The 25,310-nt window shown below is 36.8% G+C and overlaps 1 protein-coding gene across 1 annotated transcript in view; it reads right to left on the reverse strand.

Moving 5' to 3' along the window:
• Positions 1–4,970: 4,970 nt before the first annotated feature.
• LOC131044254 (uncharacterized) overlaps positions 4,971–25,310 on the reverse strand; it is a 31,416-nt gene continuing 11,076 nt past the window's right edge. Inside the window, exon 2 of the mRNA XM_057977550.2 lies at positions 4,971–5,240. Within this exon, the coding sequence (XP_057833533.2) occupies positions 5,079–5,240 (162 nt within the window). The 3' untranslated portion in view covers positions 4,971–5,078. The remainder of the gene's footprint in view (positions 5,241–25,310) is intronic.

The raw sequence follows: 25,310 nt of genomic DNA on the forward strand, positions 1-25,310 counted from the left end.
AAGGAATCATTTGAGTACTTTAGAGATAGATTGGGGGTCTTTGCCCCTCCGGTAGAGACTCAAGTGATGTTGATTGGCATCAGTTCGATATGCATTTATCAGAGCTATCATTCATTCTGGATTGATGTGTTGGTGCTACTACTCAAGGGGAGTAGTCAGTTGTGTGGTTCAGAGGATCTATGTTTTTCTTTGATGTTTATGTCAGATTTCTAGCATTGATGTCAAAGGGGGAGAGATATACATGTGAAAAATAGAGCTTAACAGAGATATCAATCACAAGAGGAGTTTGGTTAATTGTTTTGGAGCTTCATTGTTATATCATTTGTTGGATGTCTTCCATTGAGGGAGACTTGTTTGACATTTCTTGGCACTTGGATTTTTTTCACATCTACTGTTGCCATCAATGCCAAAGGGGGAGATTGTTGTCTATTTGGAGGAATTGATTATGTGTTGCATTGATGTTTTTCATTGATGTCAACACTAGTTTCTTTGGTTGTCTATCGGGTTCCGGTAGAGTTGTTGGATTGTGATGTTGATCTGGAAATCATCTTTAGTATTCTCTGATTTGTTTTGATTGGTGGAATTGGTTTAGTTCGGTCATTCATGTTATTCATGTGTGCATCTCATTCAGTTGGTTCGGGATTTGGTGATCCGGAAGCTATCATTTGTTCTAGTAAGACTTTTGGTTACTGGTAAGGGTTTTACCAGCAAAGCTTTGTTGAACAACTTTTGACAGATTTGATAAGTGGTGTTGGTGCGGCTTCTAGAAGGTTCTCAAGATGCTGATGGTTATCATGTTCGTGTTCCAATTGATTGGTGGTGTTGCATTCGGTTTATGGCGACCTATTTTAGGTTTGGTGTTATTCTATTAGGTTATGGACCGATTTATGTAACGTGTTGGTGGATGCTCCCGATGTGTTACCAGTTGGATTTATTCATTGGATGATGTTTCGGCCTCGGGCCGACTTGGGTTATCATTGGTTTGGGGGTTTATGTAATGGATTTATTGTATTATCTTTTAGGTGGTCGACCTAATTGTTTAGGTCTTGGGTTCATATATATATGATGTAAGATCTCTTTGTAGATCACAAAATGGTTAGAGTTGTGGGATTATCTGTGTGCGAATAAAGTTGTAATCATATGCAGAGGTTTTGGTCGATCATAGGTGATCGAATTGGGTTTGTATAAAAGGTTTAAGACCTTTGGTATTGAGCTTAACCGGAACTGTACTCAGACATAAGAGATGTTATTCTTCCAGTTCAATCTTATTTTTAGGTTGTAGTCAGTGAGGCTCCTTTGTGATGAGCAGTGCGCTCTAGGCAGTGTGCCTTCATGCATGTGCAGGCCCCTTTATTGTAGTCACATACTTACTACAGAAGTATCATCTGACTGTGGGTAGGCTTCCCACCATGGTTTTTCCCTTTACCAGGTTTTCCAAGTACAAATCTTGGTTTTATGTGTTGTGGATGCATGGTATTTGGTTTATGGTTTATGTTTATGCTTAATTGATATATTTGTTATTCCGGTGTTTGGTTTATGCATTCCGGTAAAAGGTTTTGTGTGCTTAGTGTTATGCATATTTTTAAATGTTTGACAAATGCTACTCATTGGAATTTTTTCTTTGTGCTTGGAGGTCCTCTCCTTCAAGTCCTTGTGTCCTTTGTATAAAACCAACTAGAGGAGTAGATATAACATCACTAATTAATTGATGACTATAGTTGTACTCATCGGTTCATGGTTTTAATTATTATTATTATTATTATTATTATTATTATTATTATTAGATAATACTTTATTTTTTCTGGATGGAGTTATATTTCTATACTATGTAAAGCTCTATTATTTTTATTCTAAATAACATCCTTATTTTTGTTAGAAGAATATCCACTTTACCTCCTTTGTTCTATGGATAGTGTTAGCAATTGTGTTATGCATATTTTTAGATGTTTGACAAATGCTACTCATTGGAAATTTTTCTTTGTGCTTGGAGGTTTCAAGATAGAGCAATTATAGCAAAGAGAGTAAATAGAATACATGCTCATATATATGTCTCCCTTTTACAAGTGTAAATAGAATCCATGCTCATATGTGTCTCCCTTTTACAAGTGTCTGAATATTTACTTCTATATTGACTATTTGTTTTACTTTAAAACATGAACCTTCATAGTAGTTCACATGCAAGTCAAAGTATGAGAAGAAAGTAATGGTGAAAATGCATACGGTACATTTTGCTCCTTCATTTTGCATCCATTTTAAGAGGTTTGATCTTGATGCAATGGCTAGTCTAAAAAATGGTGTATTCTTCACTTAAAGTTGGCAAATAACCTAATATTAACTAAATTCCGTCTTCACACATCTCAAATTGCATACTAGATGGTTGTATAAATGTACAAAATTGTAATTCATTTGAGAAATCATCTAGTGAACCTAGCATAAGAACTCCACTATAAGTTTCATCATTATAAAAGTGCAATATCAACATTTGCATTGGCACTTATAGTATATTGTATTGACAACTTAGTATTTTATACTATTGACTTGGTAATATGACTTTGACCAAGGAGAATAATCCTAGTGTAGCAAGCTCCTACGTGGTGTCTATTAGCACCGCTCCCTTTAGATATAGGTTGCAAACATTATAGGAAATAGGTTCCAAAGATCAAAAACAATTAAGTTTACATTTGCAGACTAAGTTTAAAACCTCACACAAAGTTTAGACTCTGGATGCAAAGGTCAATTATGTGATCATGGAAGTGAATCAGAACAATAAATTTATTAGTCCTTAAATATTTATTTGATAGGTCCTAATTTCCCAACATTATATTAGTGGCAACTATTTTCCCAACATTATATTAGTGGCAACTATTGGCACATTATCTTCACCAACCATAAAGCTGGTAAATTTTTATTTATTTATTTTAAATTCTAACATTTATTGAATAGCATTAGTACTTCTAACAGTGTCTTTGGTCAGATTGTTTATTCCTTGTGATAACGTTAATTTATCTAAGATATTTATGCGAGACATGTTATTTTCTCTTATAATTATCATCTTTTCTAATTAATTGAATCAAATTGCTCTTTTATTTATTCCAAGAAGCAAATTTGATTTATTTTTAATAAATAATGCAACAACCTATACCTAATCACAATGAAAACTAAGACAACAAAGACAAAGTTTAGCATTTAACATTCAAAATACTAATTAGCCTACCATTTAATTTGTAGTCTAAAGCTACAACATACAAATAATTAAGCTAATAGTATGAAAAGAACTTTCTCCTTATGTAGCAAGAACCCTCATGGTCAACTTTAAGAGAATCATATACCAAGGTGACTCGTTTTGTTGTTTGTATAAACAATGTACAAAAACTATAACTTTATTCTAAAGATTACATCCTAAAATCGAACAAGGAATTTCTCTCAGAGACATTTTTTTACAAGACAATAGTTTAATAGGCGAAGCATACCAGTAGTCGTTATAGCTGACTTCACACACCCACAGATCCTAAACGGTACATCAGATTTCGACGATTTTTTTTTGTTGTCTCCATATACAACTCAATGCAAATGGGACGAATGAGATGTTTCAGCTAAGTTTTACTTCTGCTTTGGTTAACTAGCATAGCTATAGGTCTGATTATAGTGAATGACAAGAAAAACATCCATCTAGAGGAATTATGTTCCACTGAGTCACTATCTTTTAGTGTCAAAAAAAATCCAAGAATGCCAAAGCGAACATCTAGGAGTACTCCAAATTCCTAGGAGCAACAAAATCTTTGCTGTGCAGAAAGATCTATACATGAAGCTAGGTTTGCTAGGGAGGGAATCTTAGAATTTTGTGTTGTTAATGCTGAGGGATGCATCCAATTTTCAAGATCATCCGAGTCCAAACCTTGGTCACTAGGGAAACTCCCACCATAGAGCCATTAGTGCTTCCTATTACAACGTTCACAAAGAATGAATGTGCTTCTCCCAAACTGGAAAATTCCCCAACTGCAAATTGAGAACAAGGGGTCTATCATTCAAAAACACCTTTTCGTCAATGGGCCCTTGGTGAAGTTGAATAGTTCTTAATGAGCCAACCAGGGATCAAGTCTTGTTGAATGCAAGGCTCCATCATCATAAGGGATAAAGCTGGATCGTGCCCTGGGTAAATTTGGTGGAATGGATACCCCTCAGTCCTTGACTTTTAGCCAAAGAAGTTCAGCCTAAGGCTCAGATAGTTAAAAAGGCTTTATGGATGAAAATACTCTATCAAAAAAAACACCTTTCCCACCTGCAAATGATTAAAGCCCAAATTTGTCACATCTGCATACCTGCATAAAGGGTTTGACCAACCCAAATAGGTGTTGGTTCCAAGATTTTGAGTAACTATTTGGGTAAGCAGATATGTGGGCATAGGTTTGAGCTTGGGTTTTGGTATGCAAAACACTAATTTTTTTTGGAGTCGTGGATATACATCCATACATAAAACATATACAAAACATCCAAAATATTAAGTAAAATAACTGTAACAGTAATGTTATCTGCACAATCAACGGTAGAATAAACAAAAATTCACAAACACTCCATTCAAACTAACATCGATAATTTCTAAGCTTATTATCTCCTGTTTTATTTATTTAGTTTTTTTCAACTTTCAGTACACAACCACCATGAGCTTATCCTGGAACATTAGGCCCTTTGCAATGTCATCCTAATTCATTTCTGGGAAGGACATGGCATTTCTGAGGAACCCAAGACGCTTAGGTGCCAAACAAGGAACAGAACCAAAACCATTTCAGTTTGCATACAGCAGAGGGTTATGTGGAATATGTAGCATATATGTTTATCGAGCACAAGTATTCTGCAAATTCAATTCATTCATATTTCAGATACTAGTAGTAGTTAAAGGCAATAAGCCATACCACGTAAAGACTAAAGTTTAAAAGATTTAAAGGGAGTAAAGATGAGAATTCTTAAAACAGTTAAATCAAGAACGATAGGCCATATCTTAATTAAAATGAATGTATCTGTAGCTGACCACTAATTTACATAAATGTTACAAAGAATCCAGATTTCAAGTTCACCGCTTCTTAGAACACAACAGAGCAGGTCTGAGAACATCGATATCCAACCAGCACTCCAAGGCAGGCTCCGGCAACCACTTGCAGAGGTGTGTGACCCAAAAGTTCTTTCAGTTTTCTGTCAGAAATGGGATGTCCTTTGAATAGATCCTCTACAATCAAGTTTAAAACCTGTAAAGACATTTACCAGTAATAAGCATGAAAATGTTTCACATCAAAAGAGCACCTACAGAATAAAGCATAGTAAAATAGTAAAATACATAATCCACCATATATAACTTTTCGCTACAAGCAATAATACAATCTCTTCGAGATTTTTCTTCATAGTATATTGTTTTTCTTTAATTAAACACGAGACATTGCATAATATGAAAATACAATGCAATACTGTACATATCATAACTTGCTGACTACATACAATAAGCAACATCTCTTCTGCCTCTTATAATATTCAACTAATTTGATTAATCAATCTAATATTCTCAACAAAAGCTTTGATTGATGGAGGAAAAGATGGGCAATTCGAGGGTGCATTGTTGTTCACAAATTTATTTTATAGTCGAAGAGTAAATGGAAATTTATTTTCTGTTAAGGTAGTTCAAGTAAACCATGCACATCTGTTGCCTTATGAGACTATATCTCAAAATTGGTCTGACCTGATGCACTAATGCAGATGAATTGATATTATCGACCAACCTCATGCACTAATGCAGTTGGGACCAATGAAACAAAACATTATCTGCTAATCCCAATTTGAACAAGACGCTAACCACAAAATTTAATCTAATAAAATACCTGGGAAAACTCACGCAGGTTGTTGAACATTTAGTTATGAATTGGCTTGTTAGGCAGTAAATATATCAGAAATTGCCAAATTCCATCTGAAATGAGGTTCCAGATGCTATTTATTAAGGGACTTGTCTTTGGAAAGACATGATCATTTTATCAGATCCTCTGTGCTATTGTATGGTCTTCTATGCAGACAAGGTGGGTATATGCTCTTCTCTCTTTCACTATAGACGGTGATGCAATTACCTAGCATCGTGCTTGAACTGGCCATGTTAATCTAGAGGTCGTGACTTTACAATAAGTCATCAAGTACAACTACAATAAATCATGATGATTAAACATCTTACACACCTCGGTTTCATGAACCAAGTATCTTAAACTTCGTTCAAAATGATCGGTAGAATATACAGAAAAAATAACATTGCTAGTTCAAAATATGAAATGTAAATTCCAACTTTGACCAGTCAATGCACCAAACAAGTTTAAGAACCACAGCTGTGCACGAGTCAAACTTAAAAAAGTGAACACCTATATACTCAAGGCATAATTCCTTCCATTTGTATCCAAGGACAAATCAAAAATCAGTGCAAGTCCACAACATGCATAAAGAAAATTGTAAAAATTAAGCTGAAGCGAACATGGCATCTATTCTGGAACACCTGAACGATGTAAGGGAAGAATACATTGCCATGGTTTCACAAATACCATTGGAAAATGCTGCAAACTCAAAATTGCAACACCACCGAAAATGATCAAGGCCTTAGATAACAACTATGCAAACGTGGAAGTAGAACTGCCCCTGGAATATTAAAGCTTTGTAAAAAAATTGAAAAGGGATTTAACAAGATAGAATGATAAATTAATCAGACATAAAACTATACTGCAAGTATACCATCATAATTAAAAGTGGTGGATAATAATAGTGATAACAGACTTTGAATTCCATGTACTTCCTTCCCTCCCCTCCCCCCTTTCCCCGCCCATCCTTTTTAGAGTGTATTTGTCTGCAACTTAACCATTTCTCCTTCTCCTTGAGCACTCTCTCATCCTGATGGATCATGGAGTGTGATCGGAAATGTTCTTTTTTTTTAATGCATAAACTCTTACAAAAATTAAAGCCAGAAACAGCAAATCTAAGAATAATGGATATTGGAATCTAATGTCATTAAAAGTGATAACAGTTGAAGTAATCCTCAAAACAAAAAAAATGCACAATTCCACAAAAATAACTTCTTTGGAAAATATGTAACAAGGGGATTTAAGAAACATTTCATTCTGAGATTTTATTAACATTCTCGATCAATATGAGCATCGTAATAGAGCCTCAAACACAAATACAACTAGATATACAACAAAAAGTTGGATGATGTTTAGGATATTGGGAACTATAGCTCAATAAAGCAAGGTTAGCAATGAAAATATTTCCTAACAACAAAGCATTAACTGATTTTGAGTGATACAACCAATGCTAGCTGCAGTAATATTGACAAAGTGCCAGAACATGTTGATAGCAACACGAGGACATGAAGATCTTTACTGTCCACAAGGAGAAAAATGACAGCACGTAGCACTTACAAAACTGTGGTGTAAAGAGATGTCCACAGAAGATGATGCCCACACTTGAGTCACCTATAACCTCAAAGCTTTACTAAAAGTCAGCGCATGGACTTGATTTACTTTCAAACAAGCAATCAAAACCGAAAACACCTATTATTACCAGTATTGATCAGCCTTGTAAGAAAAAGGATTCTACCCCAGTCAGTGTTTTACTAATTAATAAATTATTATTAAGGAATTGTAAAAATTTATTCTTGAGTAAATATGATGTCCAGAGTTTGTTGGAAAATATTTTATGGATGCCCTTCCATCAAGCAGTTCATGTCCACCAAGAACAAAAACAAATTCATCATGCATCAATGATTTTTGTTTGATGTAAAACACTACTTACCTTACATTCAAATAGAATATATGACAATCAAAATGATGTAGCTTAAAATTTTGCAATTGTACCTAATATGTAATTTAAAAAATAACAATGTTGAATGTATCTCATACTTCAGATCTCCCTGTAATTCCACAAACTGTACCTTTCTGTAACTTTCTGAACTGCCTATTTCTGTACGTCATCAAGAAGAATAGGCCTCAGTAGGTATACCAGATCATCAATTTCTGAGTGAGAAAATGGTTGTGGCTCGACAGCTGTTGAGCGAGCAGAACAACATCAAAATGCAAGTTGACTCCCAGACATAGTAGGGGATAACTGTCGTGCATCTGAGTGGTTCTTTACCTATCTACAGTGAATGAGCATTTATATTTTGTCATAGTGCCAGATCTCATTTTTCTGACTGTTCCAAGTTGGAAGGTTTAGAAAGGATAACCCAAACAACATTTTCTAAAAGCTGAGAAATCCAAACTGTCAGGAAAAGATTGTTCTTGCCAAAAGGCAGGCAGCCCACAGCAGAGGTAATGTTAAAAATCATGTTTCAGTTTAATTATTTTTTCTAAAATTAAAAAAAATAAAATTCTGTTTCATAGACGGAAGCTGATGCTCTGCAAAATACGCAATGGTTAGACTTAAGCCTGTGGTCGTATAACACACAAAAACACAAGAAACAGTGTTAATCAACCAAAAACTAATCTAAGCGGGCATATCAAAAGAGACACTAAAAACATGAAGAAATATTTAACTGGGAAAGTAAATATAACGAGACATCTCCAAATGCCTCCTAACATGCTCTTAGCTCCTTCTCCTTTGTTTCTCTCCTCTCCAAGTTCCAAACTAGTGTAGCTCTCAGCAGCTTTTTGCACTATGGATGCTTATGGAGGTTCAAGATTGAAATGTTTACTCTAAAATGCTATGCAAATGTGAATAAAAGCTAATGTTAGATGCTATGATGCTAAAATGATTTATTTTAGGCCAAAATAACAAGATATTAGTGATTTATGCTAAATGCTCTCTAAAATTCACTATAACTTAGATGCATACAAATTTCAAGATCTGGATTATGAAGAAATGGGCTCTATTTATAGGAAAAATGGAGCAATGGATGGTTGAGATTGAGTAATCTCAACAAGGGTCAGGATTGAATGAAATCAAATCCATGTGAGGACTTTCAACCCAATCCCAGGATGACTAGTGTCAATGTGAGATAGGTTGAGAAGAGAGGGAATAAGCATTAAATGTTTGACATGACCTGAGAGTTAACTTAAGAGTTAAGGTCAAGGTTGGGTTGAGTGAATAAATTCTTTATTCAAAGAATAAAGCCTTTATCCAATGGATAAACTCTTGTGCAAGGGCAAAAGGGATAACCATGGTCAAAGCAATAAATGTTTAAGGAGACACATGGGTGCAAGTTGAATTAACCATAAATGGTTATGTAAGAGCCATTAATGGTCATGTAAGAGCCATTAGTGGTTTGGAAGACTTTAGAGGTTAGATTGTTGAACACACCAAGCATTTAATGCTTTTCAAAGACTTTGAAATCTTTGAGAAGTGACTCCAAGTTGCTTAAGAATGTGACAATAATTAGGGGATGGATTAGGCTAATTGATTAGGATTAGATAGGTTCTAGAAGAATTTAGGAAAGGGATTTAGGAGGCAAGTGGGAGATGTAGGAAAATGCAAGTGGGGGGGATAAATGATTTAAATAAATGTTTTATTTAATTTATTTAAAAGAAGAAAGGGGATTAAATTGAATAAATAGGATTTATTCATTTAATTGATTGTGAATTTGGTTGAATTAATTAATTAAAATAAATTGAATAATTTATTTAATTAATAGGAGAATGTTTGAAGATGAATTAATTAAATATTAATTTAATTAACTGATAGCTAGTGGATTTTTAATCAAATAAATACGAGATATTCATTTAATTAAAATGGACAGATTTATGTGACTACAGAAGCTATTATTTGTATTTGGATTTTGCATTAGACACGAGACACATGTCAAATCTAAACAACCTTATTTGGGGCGGCAATTGAAATGCTCAGAACAAAATGGCAATGTAAGAAAATCATGTTTCTCAACAAGAGTGTATAGATTAAATGATCATTACAATAACAACAAAGATGATCATCATCAGAAATGATTTTGGTCATTTGCAAAGCAAGGTTTTCATTGTGTGCTTTGGCTTCCCACACAATGGGTGTGTTTTCACACGGACTTTGTATTTGGGATTCAGAAAGATTATTTGTTTAAGTTTCCACATTTCTTATTATAGTGTTCTAGTTGTTTGAAATAACTTATGTTGTTTGTGGCCCTACACTTGTGGCTAGCATTGCTTTTAGAAGTTTATATGGCACAAAAGTGATTTTTTGGACAATGAAATACAATGATTGAAATTAAGTTTATACTGTTCTTTGTTGGAGATGACACACCAGATGTACATAAGATCAATCGTCTTGCTTCTTAGCTTCTTCACACCTGTCCATTTTCATTTGCTGTGTCCTCTTGTGATTTGCCAACTCTTTGCAGATCCATCACCATTCCATTTCACACATTTGCATGAAATTGCTAGCAAATAATACACACAAGTGGTACTATTCAACCATAGGAGAAAAAGAAAATGAGCTCTCTTAAAGCATTTGAGGTGAAATTTTTAAGAAACGAAGTATAAAATTCACTGAATTTGAATAGTAATTCAGGATTTTATCACTTTGCTTAAACCTTTGACCTAGTGCTTTTGATGAAGCAAAGTGGAAACATGAATGAAAAGGCTCTGGGTGAGGAGTATAGCCCTAATGAAATGCAAAATTTCAGATACTGAAATACCACAAAAGTATAAGACAAAAGTATGTGATCTCCCCTATTGGGGATGTACCTGATTTTTGCCCAAAAATAACAATTCCAATAATAAAATTAATTTTAAAAGAGTATTTCTTTAACTAAATTACATAATAGCAATTGAAATTAGAGAAATAATCAATTAACATCAAACAAAAAGATCATAATGATTCCTATGCATTTGGATCCATATTATAGTTTTTTTCCAAAAGCTAACCATATTAGGAATTTAATGGGAAAGCATGATAGCATGCCCAGAGACTGTTCTCCCCAACTAAGCCCAAGGGCACAGAACATCCATCCAAGACAATTAAACCCCCCCTTGACCCACAAGAAAATCAACTTGTTGTGTTCTACATAATTGAGGGAACCTGTACTACTGCATCTCCCTTCCATGTTTCCTTATTAATCCCATATATGATTGCCCGTAGGAAAATCAATTGAATAGTTACTAATCCTAAGGTTCTTGATGGATTGACAAGTTAATTAAATAAATTAATCTGTTCTTTATCAGATTCACACATTAATTAAATATTGGATTCAAACATATAGCATATCGATTACTTTAGAAATATAATAGTCTACTGTAGCTTACTGCCTTGTAATTCAAATCAGATCTGTATTCATCGAAGCTTTCAAATAGATTGGTTCCCACCTTTTATATCTTCCACAGTGGGATGAATAGTCACCACCTTATTTACCATCACAACCCTTAACAAAGGGTGCATTACTTCAATCGCTGCCCCATAACCTTTTATTGAGTTGGCCCTTTGGTAAAAAGCTCCATCGGTCATCTAAATATTATTTATGCTGCAGCCTAGGAAGACTAATTCTGAGTCCGCCCTGGGAAAATTAATCCTGAGTCAGCCTCTAAATAGCTTTTATGCTTGTCACCCAGGGATTATCATAAAGTGAGGCTGAAATTTGTTTTTGTGTGGAATGTTTTATGGCAGGGGCATGGTTCGCCCTTCCCATGATTGCTTGTACTCAAAACAATTTAAAATTTGGATAATCAAAGATCTCAGCTGCTTCCCAAGTGGCGCCTTCTATAAGTAGACCCTTCCATTTAACTAGATACTTAGGAATAGTCTTATTCCTTAACTTATTTTCTCGCATATCAAGGATGGCTTCGGGCTCCAAAATTAACTTGCCGTAATCATTGAACGGGGGCAATTCTTAACATGGAGTTTTGTGTTGTCCCAGTACCTTCTTGAAGTGAGACACATGGAAGACAAGTTGTCGACATTCTGTGCTTCTGTTTTGCATATGTCAGATGACAACGCAATGCAAGAACATCCGCGCTACACACTGGCGTTCGTGGCCGAGGCTTCTAAAAAGTTCCAAAATATTCTCTAAGATCAATACATTTTATTTTTGTATAAATCAGCTTGTAATTTTTATTACACAAAAATTCAGAACTGTTGATTCATCTGAGTGTAGTTTATAAAATTGGTTCTCAAGGAAGATATGCATTCCTTTGTAAGAACTAATTTTCATACTCAACAGCAAGTATTTCTCGAAGTTGGTCTAAAGAAATCAGTCAATTTTCCCTTACATAAGACCAATGAGATGTTTCCTTAGAAATTGGTGGGCAGGCTGATCTAACTTACTCTAGGGCTGATCTCAATTTTGTTGTGAGCTATATTTCTATGTTCATTAGTGAAGCTAAGATATATCATTGTAGAGCTACAGATAAAATTCTGAGATATGATCATGATACATTAAGTTTGGTATTTGCTATCATCAGAATGATTGTTTTCAGCTGATATGGATTCATTGATGTTAAATTGGCAGGTTCAACAAATGATAGGAAATATACAGTAGGATATGCTTGTCATTGTAACAGAAGTTGATATAAGGGCTAGTAAAAAGAGAAAACAATAGCTCTTTCCTCCCTTAAAGCTTACTATATAGCTATTGTCCTTCTGGCTTGTGAAGCAATTTCATGAAAAAGTTACTTGTCAATTTGCAGTCAATTCAAATAGAAGCAGTCATACTTCATTGTGACAGTCAGATTGCAATTTAAGTGACCAGAAACACATAAAAAGCATATTGAAGTGCATTTTCATTATATTAGTAGCTCATCAACATTTGTGAGATAGAGTTGCAATATTGTGCAACTCAACAGAAAACAATTGACATATTGAAGAAGCGCCTTAGATCCAATAAATTCATCAAGTTTAGAGATGCACTTGGGACATTTCTGCATGACCCATTATGGAGGGTCTTCAAAAATTAAGGACATACTCAGTGATGATATTTATTAGATGGCAGTTATAAGTTAGTTGACAGGAGGTAATTGAAAGTCTCAAAAGTTTGTAAATTGTCAAAAAACTCACCATGAGTTAAATGCATACCAGTCTATAAACATGTTTTAGTGTTTTATCTTTATCTGTCATTTAAACCTTCCATATACTCTTATTTTCTGCAAAAAATGAGTCGAAGGTTCATTTGCACATACACTAGATTATTTTATTTGGATGACAAAAACTTGTTTCTTGCTAAATGACTGCATTCAATGTGCTTAGTCTCTGTTTTATAATTTCTACTGAAGAAGATGCCACTTGGGAAAGAGTCCAAATGGCTATATAATGAAGCTCAGGTGTCTAGGAACCATAACGGGGACCACAATTTTGAAAGATTCATCTTCCCTACAAAATGCTCCATACCCTTTATTGAATAATGAAAACTGCTCTGAAAGATTTAAAGGTTACACTAGGGTCTAGGGTAACTATGGAAATCATTGCTTCCCATGGCTACCTCCTTATCCTTCTTTGGAAGTTTTATCTTGCCTCCAAATTCAGCAAAGTACTTTGTACTATTGTACTTGGGTTAAGTACATATGCCAAAGTATGCAAAACAGTATTGAATTTACTAACAAGAATGTGAGGAAGTTTTATATATTACAAAAAATATTACACCAACTCCGAAAAATTTTCAATTTAGTAACACAGCCTCATAAAAAAGGGGTGTTCTTGTCACCCCATAAGCATGCCTACAATCACACACATACAGACAAAAAAAATAGACCTGTTATCACTGTGTTTCATCAAAGAATAATTGACCTCATATTAGCTGCCTCTGTTGTCTTTGAATGTCTCCAACATTGCCACGTCAATGACCTCCATAGCATGTAACTCCTCTTTCAAGCATGTCCCACCAAAAAATTGTGATCTTAGCTCTTGATATTAGCTGTCACCATTGTATTTGATTGTCTTCAATATTACCAAATGAATTGAAAATGATAACATGTAATGCCTCTTTCACTTCATGTCCACATTTCAACAATAGTAGGTAAGCATGGAGAGCCTGAATGTCTACTTGCGAGTCTCATACAAGTCCAAGACTTTTTCAAAATCGATGCAATTGAATTTGAAAAATTGAAACACTTCCAAGTCTTTCCCAAGTCAGGAAAATTTGAGTAACTGGATGGGATTAATTTATTTGCAATGTTTAATGTTTTTCTCAAATTTTCAAATTTTCAAGTTTTTCAATTAAGTACAATTCAAGTAGAAATAAGTTTGTCGAGTCTAAGCTTGTCTGATACAGATTCAACATAGTATCCATGTGGCAGATCTTGTTTACCCAACCTTCAAAGTTTGTAGTTTTGAGAAATCTCGATTGATAGCTTGAGCCAGGTGGTAGTTAGTTGCAAACATTCTAATTTCTTTTACCATGTTGCATAAACATTTCACCCATGGTATCTCATTAATAACTCTAAATTTCAATAGATCATCATAGATTCTATACAACATATGGAGCATAAGATATGACCGTTACTTGCTTCAATAACCCATCCAACAACTCTTCATACCAAGGCATTCAATAGTGGCTCACTACTTTTATAAGACCAACCTCCTTAATCGCTTCCATGATCACATCAACAATGTATTCCCATGCAAGCCAGTGTCAAATGCTTTTAAAAGAGAAATACACTCACGTTCACCAATGGTCTATCAGCTGCATTCATTCATTCATCTAAGGTAAAGGCTATACCACAAGTGCTCCAACAGAAACAAGCAAGCTCCAATATATTATCTGCTTAGGACTTCATCAGAAAAGCCAAAGAAGTGACAAACTACATCATCAACCAGATCTAGACCAACAAGTTCAGCGATAAGCAGGTTTGGGGATCATCACTTCCAATTTACAGCAAATTAACTGAGCATATGTTGATTCTAGATCTGAAAGAGTTCCTGTCAAACCCTAGCATCCAGGTGTCCTATTCCACACATCTGGCTGTAGCCGCACTAGCCTGAGCTTCACTACAGATCCAGCACATCTATCTAGTCCCTAGGTGTTTCAAAACAGAGTTCTGAAGGTGTTTGCTCAATCTGATCGTACCTCTATTCCCAGATCTCAGTGTAGGTTACTAAACAGCAGTCACAAACTTGCGGATTTCTGTCACTAGGTCCTCAGCCTCATTATGGTCAGTCCATTGGCAGTACTAATTGATTAAATTTTTTAGGAACTACAGTTTCAAATTTGGATCTGGTGAAAAGCAGTTGATGCACAGTAATTTATTGGATTGAAACTACTTAATTTGAACTGTTCAAGAGTATAAGTTTTCTTCTATGTTAAAAAATTAGAGTTCATCATTTTATGTTGAATTTATGCAGAAAAGTAGACTGGGAAATCAGGTACTAGCAAAGGGAAAAAAGAAAGGGAGAGGTCATGGGTGATAGGAATGAGGAGATCAACCTCCAAGAGGTCATTAGGAATGAAAACAAAAAGTTGGTCAGAGAATTTCAGACTTTCAGTCCACCTTGAGGGAGTCTATGGCATAGATTGTGATGACTTCGAAAGGATTGAATCAACAATGGAGTGCTAAAAGATATAATCCAAATGGTGCTGAAGCAAGTCACTCAGCCAATGATGGGGTTTCAGTCAATGCACCAACTAAAAGATTCAGAGCCAATATTTTGCAACGAGAAGAGGAGGATCAATTTGAGGAAGAGCAACAAGTTCCACCAAGATTCAAGGATGATATGGCAATCTATCATGCTGAAAATAGTGCCCTAAACCCTACCATCCATTGTGACATGTTATTCATGGAATATTATGATATGAAAACAAGGAATGATCATCATAGGGGAAGAAGATATCAGAATAGGCCATGGGGAGATATACATCTCGGTTGGGAAAGATCACTATACCCACCTATGATGGATCCAAGGGGGTCACAACTAGAGCTTGGTTGCAAAAATTGGAAACATATTTCTTCTTAAACCCCATGTATGAGAAGGAAGCAATCAAGTTTGCAACACGTCACATGTAAGGTGTGGCTCATGAGTGGTAGTACCATGGCATGGTGACACAAGGACATGGCTCAATCACTACCCTACAGGAGTTCAAACAAAAGATTGATGGTGAGGTTTGAAAGAAAAAATCCGGAGATTCACTTCAGAGAGCTAGCACAATTCATAAGGGCATTTGATCTGAATTCCTTGCAAGAGGCCATCAAGAGAGCCCTAGATTTGGAGGATTGGGTGATCAAAAACAAACTCTACTCCAAGAAAGCACCATCGATTCAGCATAATTAGCCTCCTCATAAGTGTTACCCTCAGCCAAAAGCACTAGCCCCAAAACAAATTCAAGGGTTTGGTAAGGGCATTTGATTTGAATTCTTTGTAGGAGGCCATCAAGAGAGCCCTAAATTTGGAAGACTCAGTAACAAATAAAAAACTCTACTCCAAGAATGCACCATCAATTCAGCATTATAAGCCTCCTTACAAGTGTTTCCCTCAACCTAAATCACTAGCCCCAAAACAAAGTAATGTTGAGGAATCCAAGAATGAATTTCGTAAGAAAAAATTATGCTTCAATTGTAGAGAGCCATGGCAGCCCAGCCATAGGTGTTTGGGAAAGGAACAAATACACTACATTGAGGAGGTTTCCAATGAAAATTCTAAGATAAGAGAATCTGAACCCAAGGTTGTTGATGAGGTGGAGCATGAGGATCAAGGAGGAGAGCATTTGGATGGCACACTTATAGCACTTTTAGGAGCACCTAGATATCACCCTCTTCAAGTTAGAGGAGTCTTGCAAGGGCATGGGGTGACAATTTTGATTAATAGTGGGGCAACCCACAACTTCATTGATGAGGGATTGGTGGCTAAGATGGGTTTCAGGACAAAAGATTTTGAAAGGTTTAATGTTAGAGTAGTTGATGGGTTTACTATTCCATGCAACTGAAAGATTCAGCAGTTGGATTTGATCTAGGAGAGCACAAGATGCAATGAGTTCTATGTGATCGGCATTGGTGAAATGGATCGTTATAGGGAGTGCAATGGTTGCACTCACTTGGCAAATACGCACGAAGTAGTTCTTTGTGGCCTTTCAAATAGGGGTCCCATGATAGTTTCAACCAAGAGGATGAAAAGAGATTTCATAGAGATCAAGTTGTTTGCACAGCAAAGTGCTTGATTACAGATACAAATCCGTCCAAGGATGGGAGGTCTTATCATGTTGACATCCTCCAAGTTTTCCATTAGATAGGGGTTCTCAACATGAATTGAGCTAGAGGAAGGAGTGAAACCTGTCATCACTACAACTTATCTCATCCTAGGAGGTACAAGTAGGAGATTGAAAAGGCAAACAAGGAGTTGTTGGACATGGGACATATACATCTTAGCTCTAGCCCGTCTACTTCTTTTGTGGTATTGGTCAAAAAAAAAGATAGCACCTTAAGGATGTGCATTGACTGTAGAGCCCTCAACAAAAAAACAATCAAGAATTGCTACCCCATACCCAAGATCAATGAGCTGATAGATGAGCCTCATGGTGCAATAAACTTCTCCAAGATTGATTCACGGTCAAGGTATCATCCAATAAAGGTTAGAGATGATGATGTGTGCAAAACAACTTTCAGGTGTCTATAATGTCACCTTTTGGGAGGACACTAAATCTTGCCCACTATACTTGTAGAATTATTGCAGGTTATGTATTCAGTCTGCTGTGGTAATTGGGACAAATTCAATTCAATGTTGTTTCCCTCTTTGAAAGCTGAGCGCTACTCTCTTGGATGAGTGCTATTGCTGAATGGTTCGATCTGCATTTGATTTCTGAAGGTTCTTTGCTCTCTTAGGAGAATTGATGTTAATTGTACTGATTATCTCCATTGATTGATAAGCCCCCTTCAATGCTTGGAATAAATTCTCCTTTAAACTCTATTGGTGGAAAGGTCACCACCTTTCATAAGAATTGAGTCATCTCTTTTCATTGTTCCCTTGAAAATAATATATTATTCCTCAAATTGATCTCCCCTTTTTATCTCCTCCTCAAATGAAAACTTCTCCCTATTCTCCAATGTGGAGGAGAGTCACACCTCTTCATAATGCTCACAACCTTTCACAATTACCACCATTCAAAAGTGTCACAACACTTCATCATTGCTGCCCCTTTGGAAGAGTCACTTCCTTATCTTCTTTCCATTAACACTTCCTTAATTCCTTTGCTCCATCCTCTCTTCCTTCATCTCCTTTTTCCCCAAATGAAGTTCTCTTCTCTCCCTTTTATATCTTATGTTTGAGGGAGTCACAATTTTTCATTTCATGCCTTTTGACCATTCATTAAACTTAACTAAATTTTTTGATTATATTAAACTTTAATTTTATTCTTTTCTAATTTAATTTTTTATTATTATTTATTAATAAATCCTATTTCAACAAGGGGAAACAATGGTGTAACTATGGACACACTGAGTTCTGTCAAGCCATCTGGATTGACCAGTGCACCTACTACTTTTCAATCATGCATGGATTGAGTATTTATTTTAAATCTGAGAAGACATGTGTTGGTTTTATTTGGTGATATCTTGACCTACAATAGGACATGGGAGGATCATTTGAAGCACATAAATGAGGTGCTTGGCATACTAAAGCAGCATTCATTCTATGCCAAAGCATCCAAATGTGAGTTTGGTTTGATGGAGATATTATATTTGGGGCATAAGATTAGTGCCCAGGGGGTTAGCATGGATGAGGAGAAGATCAAGGCAATAAGGGATTGGCCTGGGCCTAGGACTTTGTCACATTTGAGGGGATATGTGAGACTTTGCAACTACTATAGGAGGTTTGTCAAGAGGTTTTCACAACTTGCAGCCCTATTGACAGATTTGACTAAGAAATGGGGCTTTCTCTTGGAGCACTTCAGCACAAAGAACTTTTAACAAGCTCAAAATGAGTTCATGTTCTGTTTTGGCTATTCCAAAATTTTAATTTCCTTACACTTTAGAGTCCGACGTTTCAGAAGAGGGGATTAGAGCAGTTTTGATGCAAAATACATGCTATAACATTTGAAAGTAGGAAGCTCAAGGAGACATCAAGTAGTTTCTCTATTTATGACAAAGAGATGTTATAGCTTCTCTATTTATGAAAAAGAGATGTTAGCCATCATGCATCCACATATTCAGGCAATACCTAATTTGTGGGAAGTTTGTGGTGAAAATAGATCATAACAGCTTGAATTTCTTCCACAACTTGAAGGATTTGAATGATAGACAGCAAATATGGGTAAGTAGGCTACAGGCCTATGATTTTGACATTGAATATGTTAAGGGAAAGAATAATGTGGTGGTTGATGCACTCTCTGGGAAACCTTATTTTTGTTCTATGACTGATATATCTGCTGATTGAAAGGTTTCTATAATGGTCAAATATGCCAATAACACATTTGCTACTGACATTTTGGATGGGAAGCTACAAGATGATAGGTACAAAGTGGTTGATAAGCTCATTCCTTATAAGGACTAAGTGTATCTTATACCAGAATCAAAAGTGAAGGGAATTTTGAGTGCATGTCATGACACGACTCTTGCTAGTCATCTAGGGTACTATAAGAAATACAAGTAGGTAAAAGAGTGTTTCTCGTGGAAGGGTCTCAAAAGTGATTTCTTGAGGCATGTTAGGGAGTGTTTGGTTTGCCAACAAAACAAAATAGAATATGTATTTCCAGCTGGTTTGTTGCAATCCTTGTGCATTCCAAATCGAAAATAGGAGAGCATCTCCATGGATTGACTCACAGGACTCCCAAACGTGCAAGGGAAGGATTGTATCCGTATGGTTGTTGTTAGACTCACTAAATATGCTCATTTTTACATTATATCTTCATAATACAAGGCTCTACAAGTATATGAGCATGAGACTCATGTTTGCAGAAGGACCTTGATGATCTAAAACATGCACCCTATTTTAATTTGAATGCAAGAATATGGCTCTTGAAACATTTATAAGTACCCATAAAACACACATGGAATAAACTTGTTGAAAACACATCAAACATGATGTGAAGCATATTCAAGACACGAGGCATACATTAGGAACACACATACACATGAAGTAATCATGCTGAAAACATGATAGACATGGGGCAAACACATAAGTACACGTAAGATATGAAGCATACATGAGAAAGGTACACATATAAAACACACATGGAGTAAACATTCTGAAAACACATCAGACATGAAGCAAACATATAAATATGCATAAGATACGACGCATATCCATAAATACACATGAAGCATAGACATAAATACATGTAAGGCATGAAGCATCTACTTAAGACATGTAAAGCATGAAGCAATACACGTAAGGTATTAAGCATATATACATGTGAGGAATGAAGCAATACACATAAAGACACGCAAGGCATGAAGCATCTACATAAGGCATGAAGTAATACACATAAATACATGCAAGGAATGAAGTAATACACCTAAGGCATGAAGCATAAATACATGTAGGGCATGAAGCTATGTAAATACAAGCAACACACGAAGCACACATTTGAAAGGCACACACATATAGCAGTGCAATGTTGGCCTATTTGTAATGTCCCTTTTTGTAAATGCCCTAGTTTTTGCCCTAAAATCACAATTCCAAGTAACTTTCCTACTAGGGTTAGGAACATAAACTTAATCATAAGATATCTCTACTTGATTGGGGAAATTCAACCATAGGGAAGCTAGGATAAGGTGACTCGATAAGGTGCCTTAGAGATCCTCTACCCTAGGCCCAAGAGTGGATATACCATCCCTCTTGGCCTTATGTGGCCCATGCCATCCATATGAGGTGGTTTACCTAGTGAGGTGTCCTATAACCGTTCCCCTTCATCTTGCCATCCATTTCCCATTTCCTATGATTGACTTCTTGGTATATTCATTCACCATGATAGGGGGATGAGGAGGATTCACAATAGGGTGCCCCAGAAGTCCATCCCTTCTAGGCCCAAAGGCAGTACCCCTTGTACTCCCTTGGCCTCATGGAACCATTCGGTCACCACCATGAGGTGGCATACCTAGAAGAGTACCCCTTCACTGTTTCCCTCCTTGTAATCCCTTATTACCCCTACCATGGGTTGAAAAACAGAATGTATAGAGAACATCCTATATTATGTCACATATTCTATATATCTATATATTAAACAGTCATAAGCAATAGCACAATATGAATCAGCAATGAACAGATAGAAATAATATTCATTATGCTATATTAGACAGTCATAAACAGCAATGCATCCTTAATCAGCAGTGTGCATATATAAATAGTATTCATTTTGCTATGTAGGGAGAACTTATACTAAAACCACAGTATAGAATCGAACTGCTGTATGCTCAGTTTCTTATAGATGCCAAATCTGATCTCTTCCTGATTTAGGTCTGCTCCTAAATCTGCTTTTAATGCCTTTTATATTTTATTCCATCTTTCTTCCTGCCCTTCCTTTAAATGATCTCCCCTTTATATTTTATTGGTGGAAGAGTCACCACCTTTCATAGGAATTGAGGCACCAAATTCCATAACAAATAAATCACCATTTCTCATTTTGCTGTGAGAATAATATTTTATTCTCCAAATTGATCTCCCTTCCCTCTCTTCCTCAAATGAACCTTCTTCCCTTTCTATCTTCCCATGTGAGGGAGAGGTCACATCTCCTCATCGTGCCTGCCCTTTGGCAAGAGACGTAACCTTTCACAATTTCCACCCTTTGAAATAGTACAACCCTTCATAATTCTTGCCCTTTGAAAGAGACAACCTTTCACAATTAGTACCCCATAATTCTTGCCCTTTGAAAGAGACACTTCCTTATCGACTTCCCATTCCTTTCTTCTTCCATTAATCCTTCCTTGATTCACATGCTTCCATTCATTTCTTCTCTCCTCCTTATCCCTTTTCAAATTATCTCTTCTCCCTTTTATATCTTATGTTTGAGAGAGTCACAACTCTTCATTCCATGCCTTTTGACCATTCATTAACTTAATTACATTTTAATTATATTATATTATATTTTTATTATTTTATGTCTATTATTAATTATTATTAAATCCTATTTCAAGATGGGGACATTACACTATCTGATTTTATTTTTTGATTCACTTAAGGAAGGGGTTGAATAGTTAACCCTAACTGTACAGCGGTTACGTAGGTTTGTCCCACAGTTTTGCAGGATTAATGCTTTGATACCAATTGTAATGTCCCCATTGGGGATAACCCTGAACTTTGCCCAAAAGTAACAAAACCAATAATAAAATTTATTTACAAGATTAAATTACACAATAGCAATTGAATTTGGGAAAATAATTATTACATGAAGCAACATAATAATGAAACTCTTATTGTAAACATGCACATTATAGCCCATTCCTAAGGGTTGACCATATCAAAAAACATGAGGAGAAAGCACAATAGGGCGCCTAGACAACTACCCTCCTCAACTAAGCCCAAGGGCGTGGAACATCCAACTAAGACAATTCAACCCCTTGGCCCACAAGTACCTGTTAGAGTAAAGTAATTAATTAACTTTGCTCTCCTCTTAAGATTTCTCTTTATGCATACATTAGTCATTTAATAATTAATATTTAATTATTAAATGCTCACACCTTAGGGTTAGGTTTTCCTTTTGGTGTTGATCTCCTTTATAAGGATTGATCTCTTGTATTATTCATATTCTTGATTCATTTTTCTCTGATAATACATCTTTTCTCTTTGTCAGAGCCAAAACCCTTGTATATGTTCTCTCTCTTTCTCTGTGACAGGTTTCTTGCATGCAGGTTTCTTTTGGGTTCTGTGGATTTGTATTTCTCAAATCCTACATGGTATCAGAGCTGGATCTGCTGCAGCTTGTTCAGAATTTTGAAAGATTTTGAGATCCAGGTTTTGGTTGCATCAGATCTGTGTTTGTCTTCTGTTTTTTATTTTGGAATAGGGGGTATTTTTTTTCGGTGCACTTTGAGCCCAAACGGACCTCACCGTTGAGCTCGTAGCGCCCAAAAACCCCTATTTCCATATAAAATTCGTCCGATTTGGACACAGTTGCACCAGGAGGCAAATTTTTTTTGGCCCCAAGGCCGTACGGCCCTAGGGCACGAAAACCGAGGCGGAAATATTCAAAAAAATCAAAAAAAAATCAAAAAACAATTAAAAAACGCAGTTTTTTGGTTTAAAAAGGGCGCAGCCAATTTATCGGCCGGTGCAGCAGGTGCGCAGCCCGGCGGCCACCGCCGCCGGCGGTAACCGCCCTCGCCCCGCCCAGCCACGACGGCCGCCCGCGCGCCGCCCACGCGCCACCCGCGCCCCGCTCGCGCGCAGCCCACACACCGCCACTGCCCCTGCACCGCCACAGCGCCGCCAGCCACCTGCGCTAGCCCCTGGTCGCCCAGCGGACCAGGGGTTTAATTTTTTTAAGCCCTTGAGGGCTTAAAGGGCCTATTTGGGCTCTTTTGGAGCAGTTTTACTAAATCGGGTATAACTCGGGCATTTTAGCTCGGATTTTCGAATGAAAATAGGCGTTGGAAAGCTGGTTCCGAGCCCGATCTAAAAGATGGAGATCTTTTTTTCTGATTTTTCCATTTTGTAGTGTTTTTTGCCAGTCGAAGTTAGAACAAGTTTTTTGCACTCCAGGAGCCATATCTTTTGCATACGGACTCCGTTTTTCGAAAGCGAATAGGCGTCGGAAAGGTGGTTCTGTGCTCTTTTCAGATATACAGTCTATTTCATCAAAAAAATCTTCAGGTGCTCCAAATTTTGTCTCAACCTGTTATTGCTTTCTATCATTTTCTGGCTTTCAGTTTGTACTGGGGATTAGTTTTTTGCATTGTGGGGGGGTGTTTTCTCTTGCTTTCTGTTATTTACATCAGAAAACTAGAATTTACAAACACCAATACAAAAAAATCAAACCCCCTTCTGCATCTTCTGTCTAGTTCTGAAAGACCACTTAATAATAATTAAAAATTCAGAGCAGTTGAGGCACAGTTCACAGGATGGCAGACAGACCTATTGAATCTCTCACACCGCATAATTACCACACTTGGAAGGGTCGCATGATGACTCTTCTCCAGTCAAAAGGGTTATGGTCCTGTTTGGATGAGGTTCAGCCTCAGTTGACACGTCCTTTTGAGATTATGCAGCACAGGAACAATATGGATCAGGCTATGAGATTGATGGCTTTACACATTTCCGACAGTCTCCAGTTTCATCTTGAAGGTTGTATCACTCCTCGAGCCATTTGGACCAAGTTTGAGGGACTTTTTGGTACTGTCAACGAGTTCAGAGCTTTGCAGCTTGAGGCAGAGTTAACTTCCTTGGTACCTGATTCATTTCCTTCTATTGAGGACTTTCTGATGAAGTTCAAACAGCAAAGATCTATCTTGCAGGGTTGTGGTAAGACTAAGACTGATACAGAGTGCATTTTCCTGATTCTCTCCAAGCTTCGGGGTCCATTTCAGATCTTCTCTTCGACCTTCTATTCCACCATGGATGCCTTGGGTGCTCGACATGTCATGCCTTCTTTTGAGGTCTTTTGTGATCGTCTGACTCGTGAGCAAGCTAAGCTTAAGCAGTTGGATTCACTTTCAGGTTCACAGAACCAAGCATTGGTAGCCCAGTCCTCCAAAGGAAAACAGAAGCAGAAACCGAAGCCTAAGAAAGATTCAGAGGCTAGTGAGAATCCCTCCAAGCCACCACCTAAGTCTGATTCAAAACCACAATTCAATTCTAAACAGGGCAAATCTTCAAAGTCTGGTGAGTCTTCCTCCAAGACTAAGAAGAAATCAGGTGATCCTTGCAGTTTTTGTGGCAAGGAAGGACATCCCGTTTCCAGGTGTTGGAAACGTTTAGAGGCTTTGGAGGAAGCCATGCAGCAGCATAATATCAGTGCACCACAGCCTCCTTCACAGCCCACAGGGAAAGGTCATGCTCTTTCTGCACGAGCATTGTCCTCAGCGTCCACTTGGATTCTAGATTCTGGTGCCTCTCACCATATGACACACACACAAGATTTGGTCACCACTCTTGCTCCTACAGGCACTAGACATATTGCAGTTGGTGACTCAGCACAACTTTCCGTTCAGGGTTCTGGTACTGTTTCATTGGATGGTGGTTGTCTTCAAAATGTGCTTTTGGTTCCTGACATTTCGACAAACCTTCTATCCGTTTATCAGATTTGCCACTCTGGCTCTGGTAAGACAGTTGAGTTCTCTCCACATGATGTGGTTATTCGAGATCTTCATGATCCTGACTTGGTTGTGGCTACTGGGAGTGTGGATTCTGCATCTCACTTATATAGTTTTGATGGCTTTGAGAGTTCAGACACTGTTGGTTCCTCTCTTATAGCACATGCAGATTCAGTGAGCAGGCTTTGGCATGAGCGTTTTGGTCATGTCAATTAC

Source organism: Cryptomeria japonica, chromosome 3 (assembly GCF_030272615.1).
Source record: "Cryptomeria japonica chromosome 3, Sugi_1.0, whole genome shotgun sequence".
Classification (NCBI taxonomy): Eukaryota; Viridiplantae; Streptophyta; class Pinopsida; order Cupressales; family Cupressaceae; genus Cryptomeria; species Cryptomeria japonica.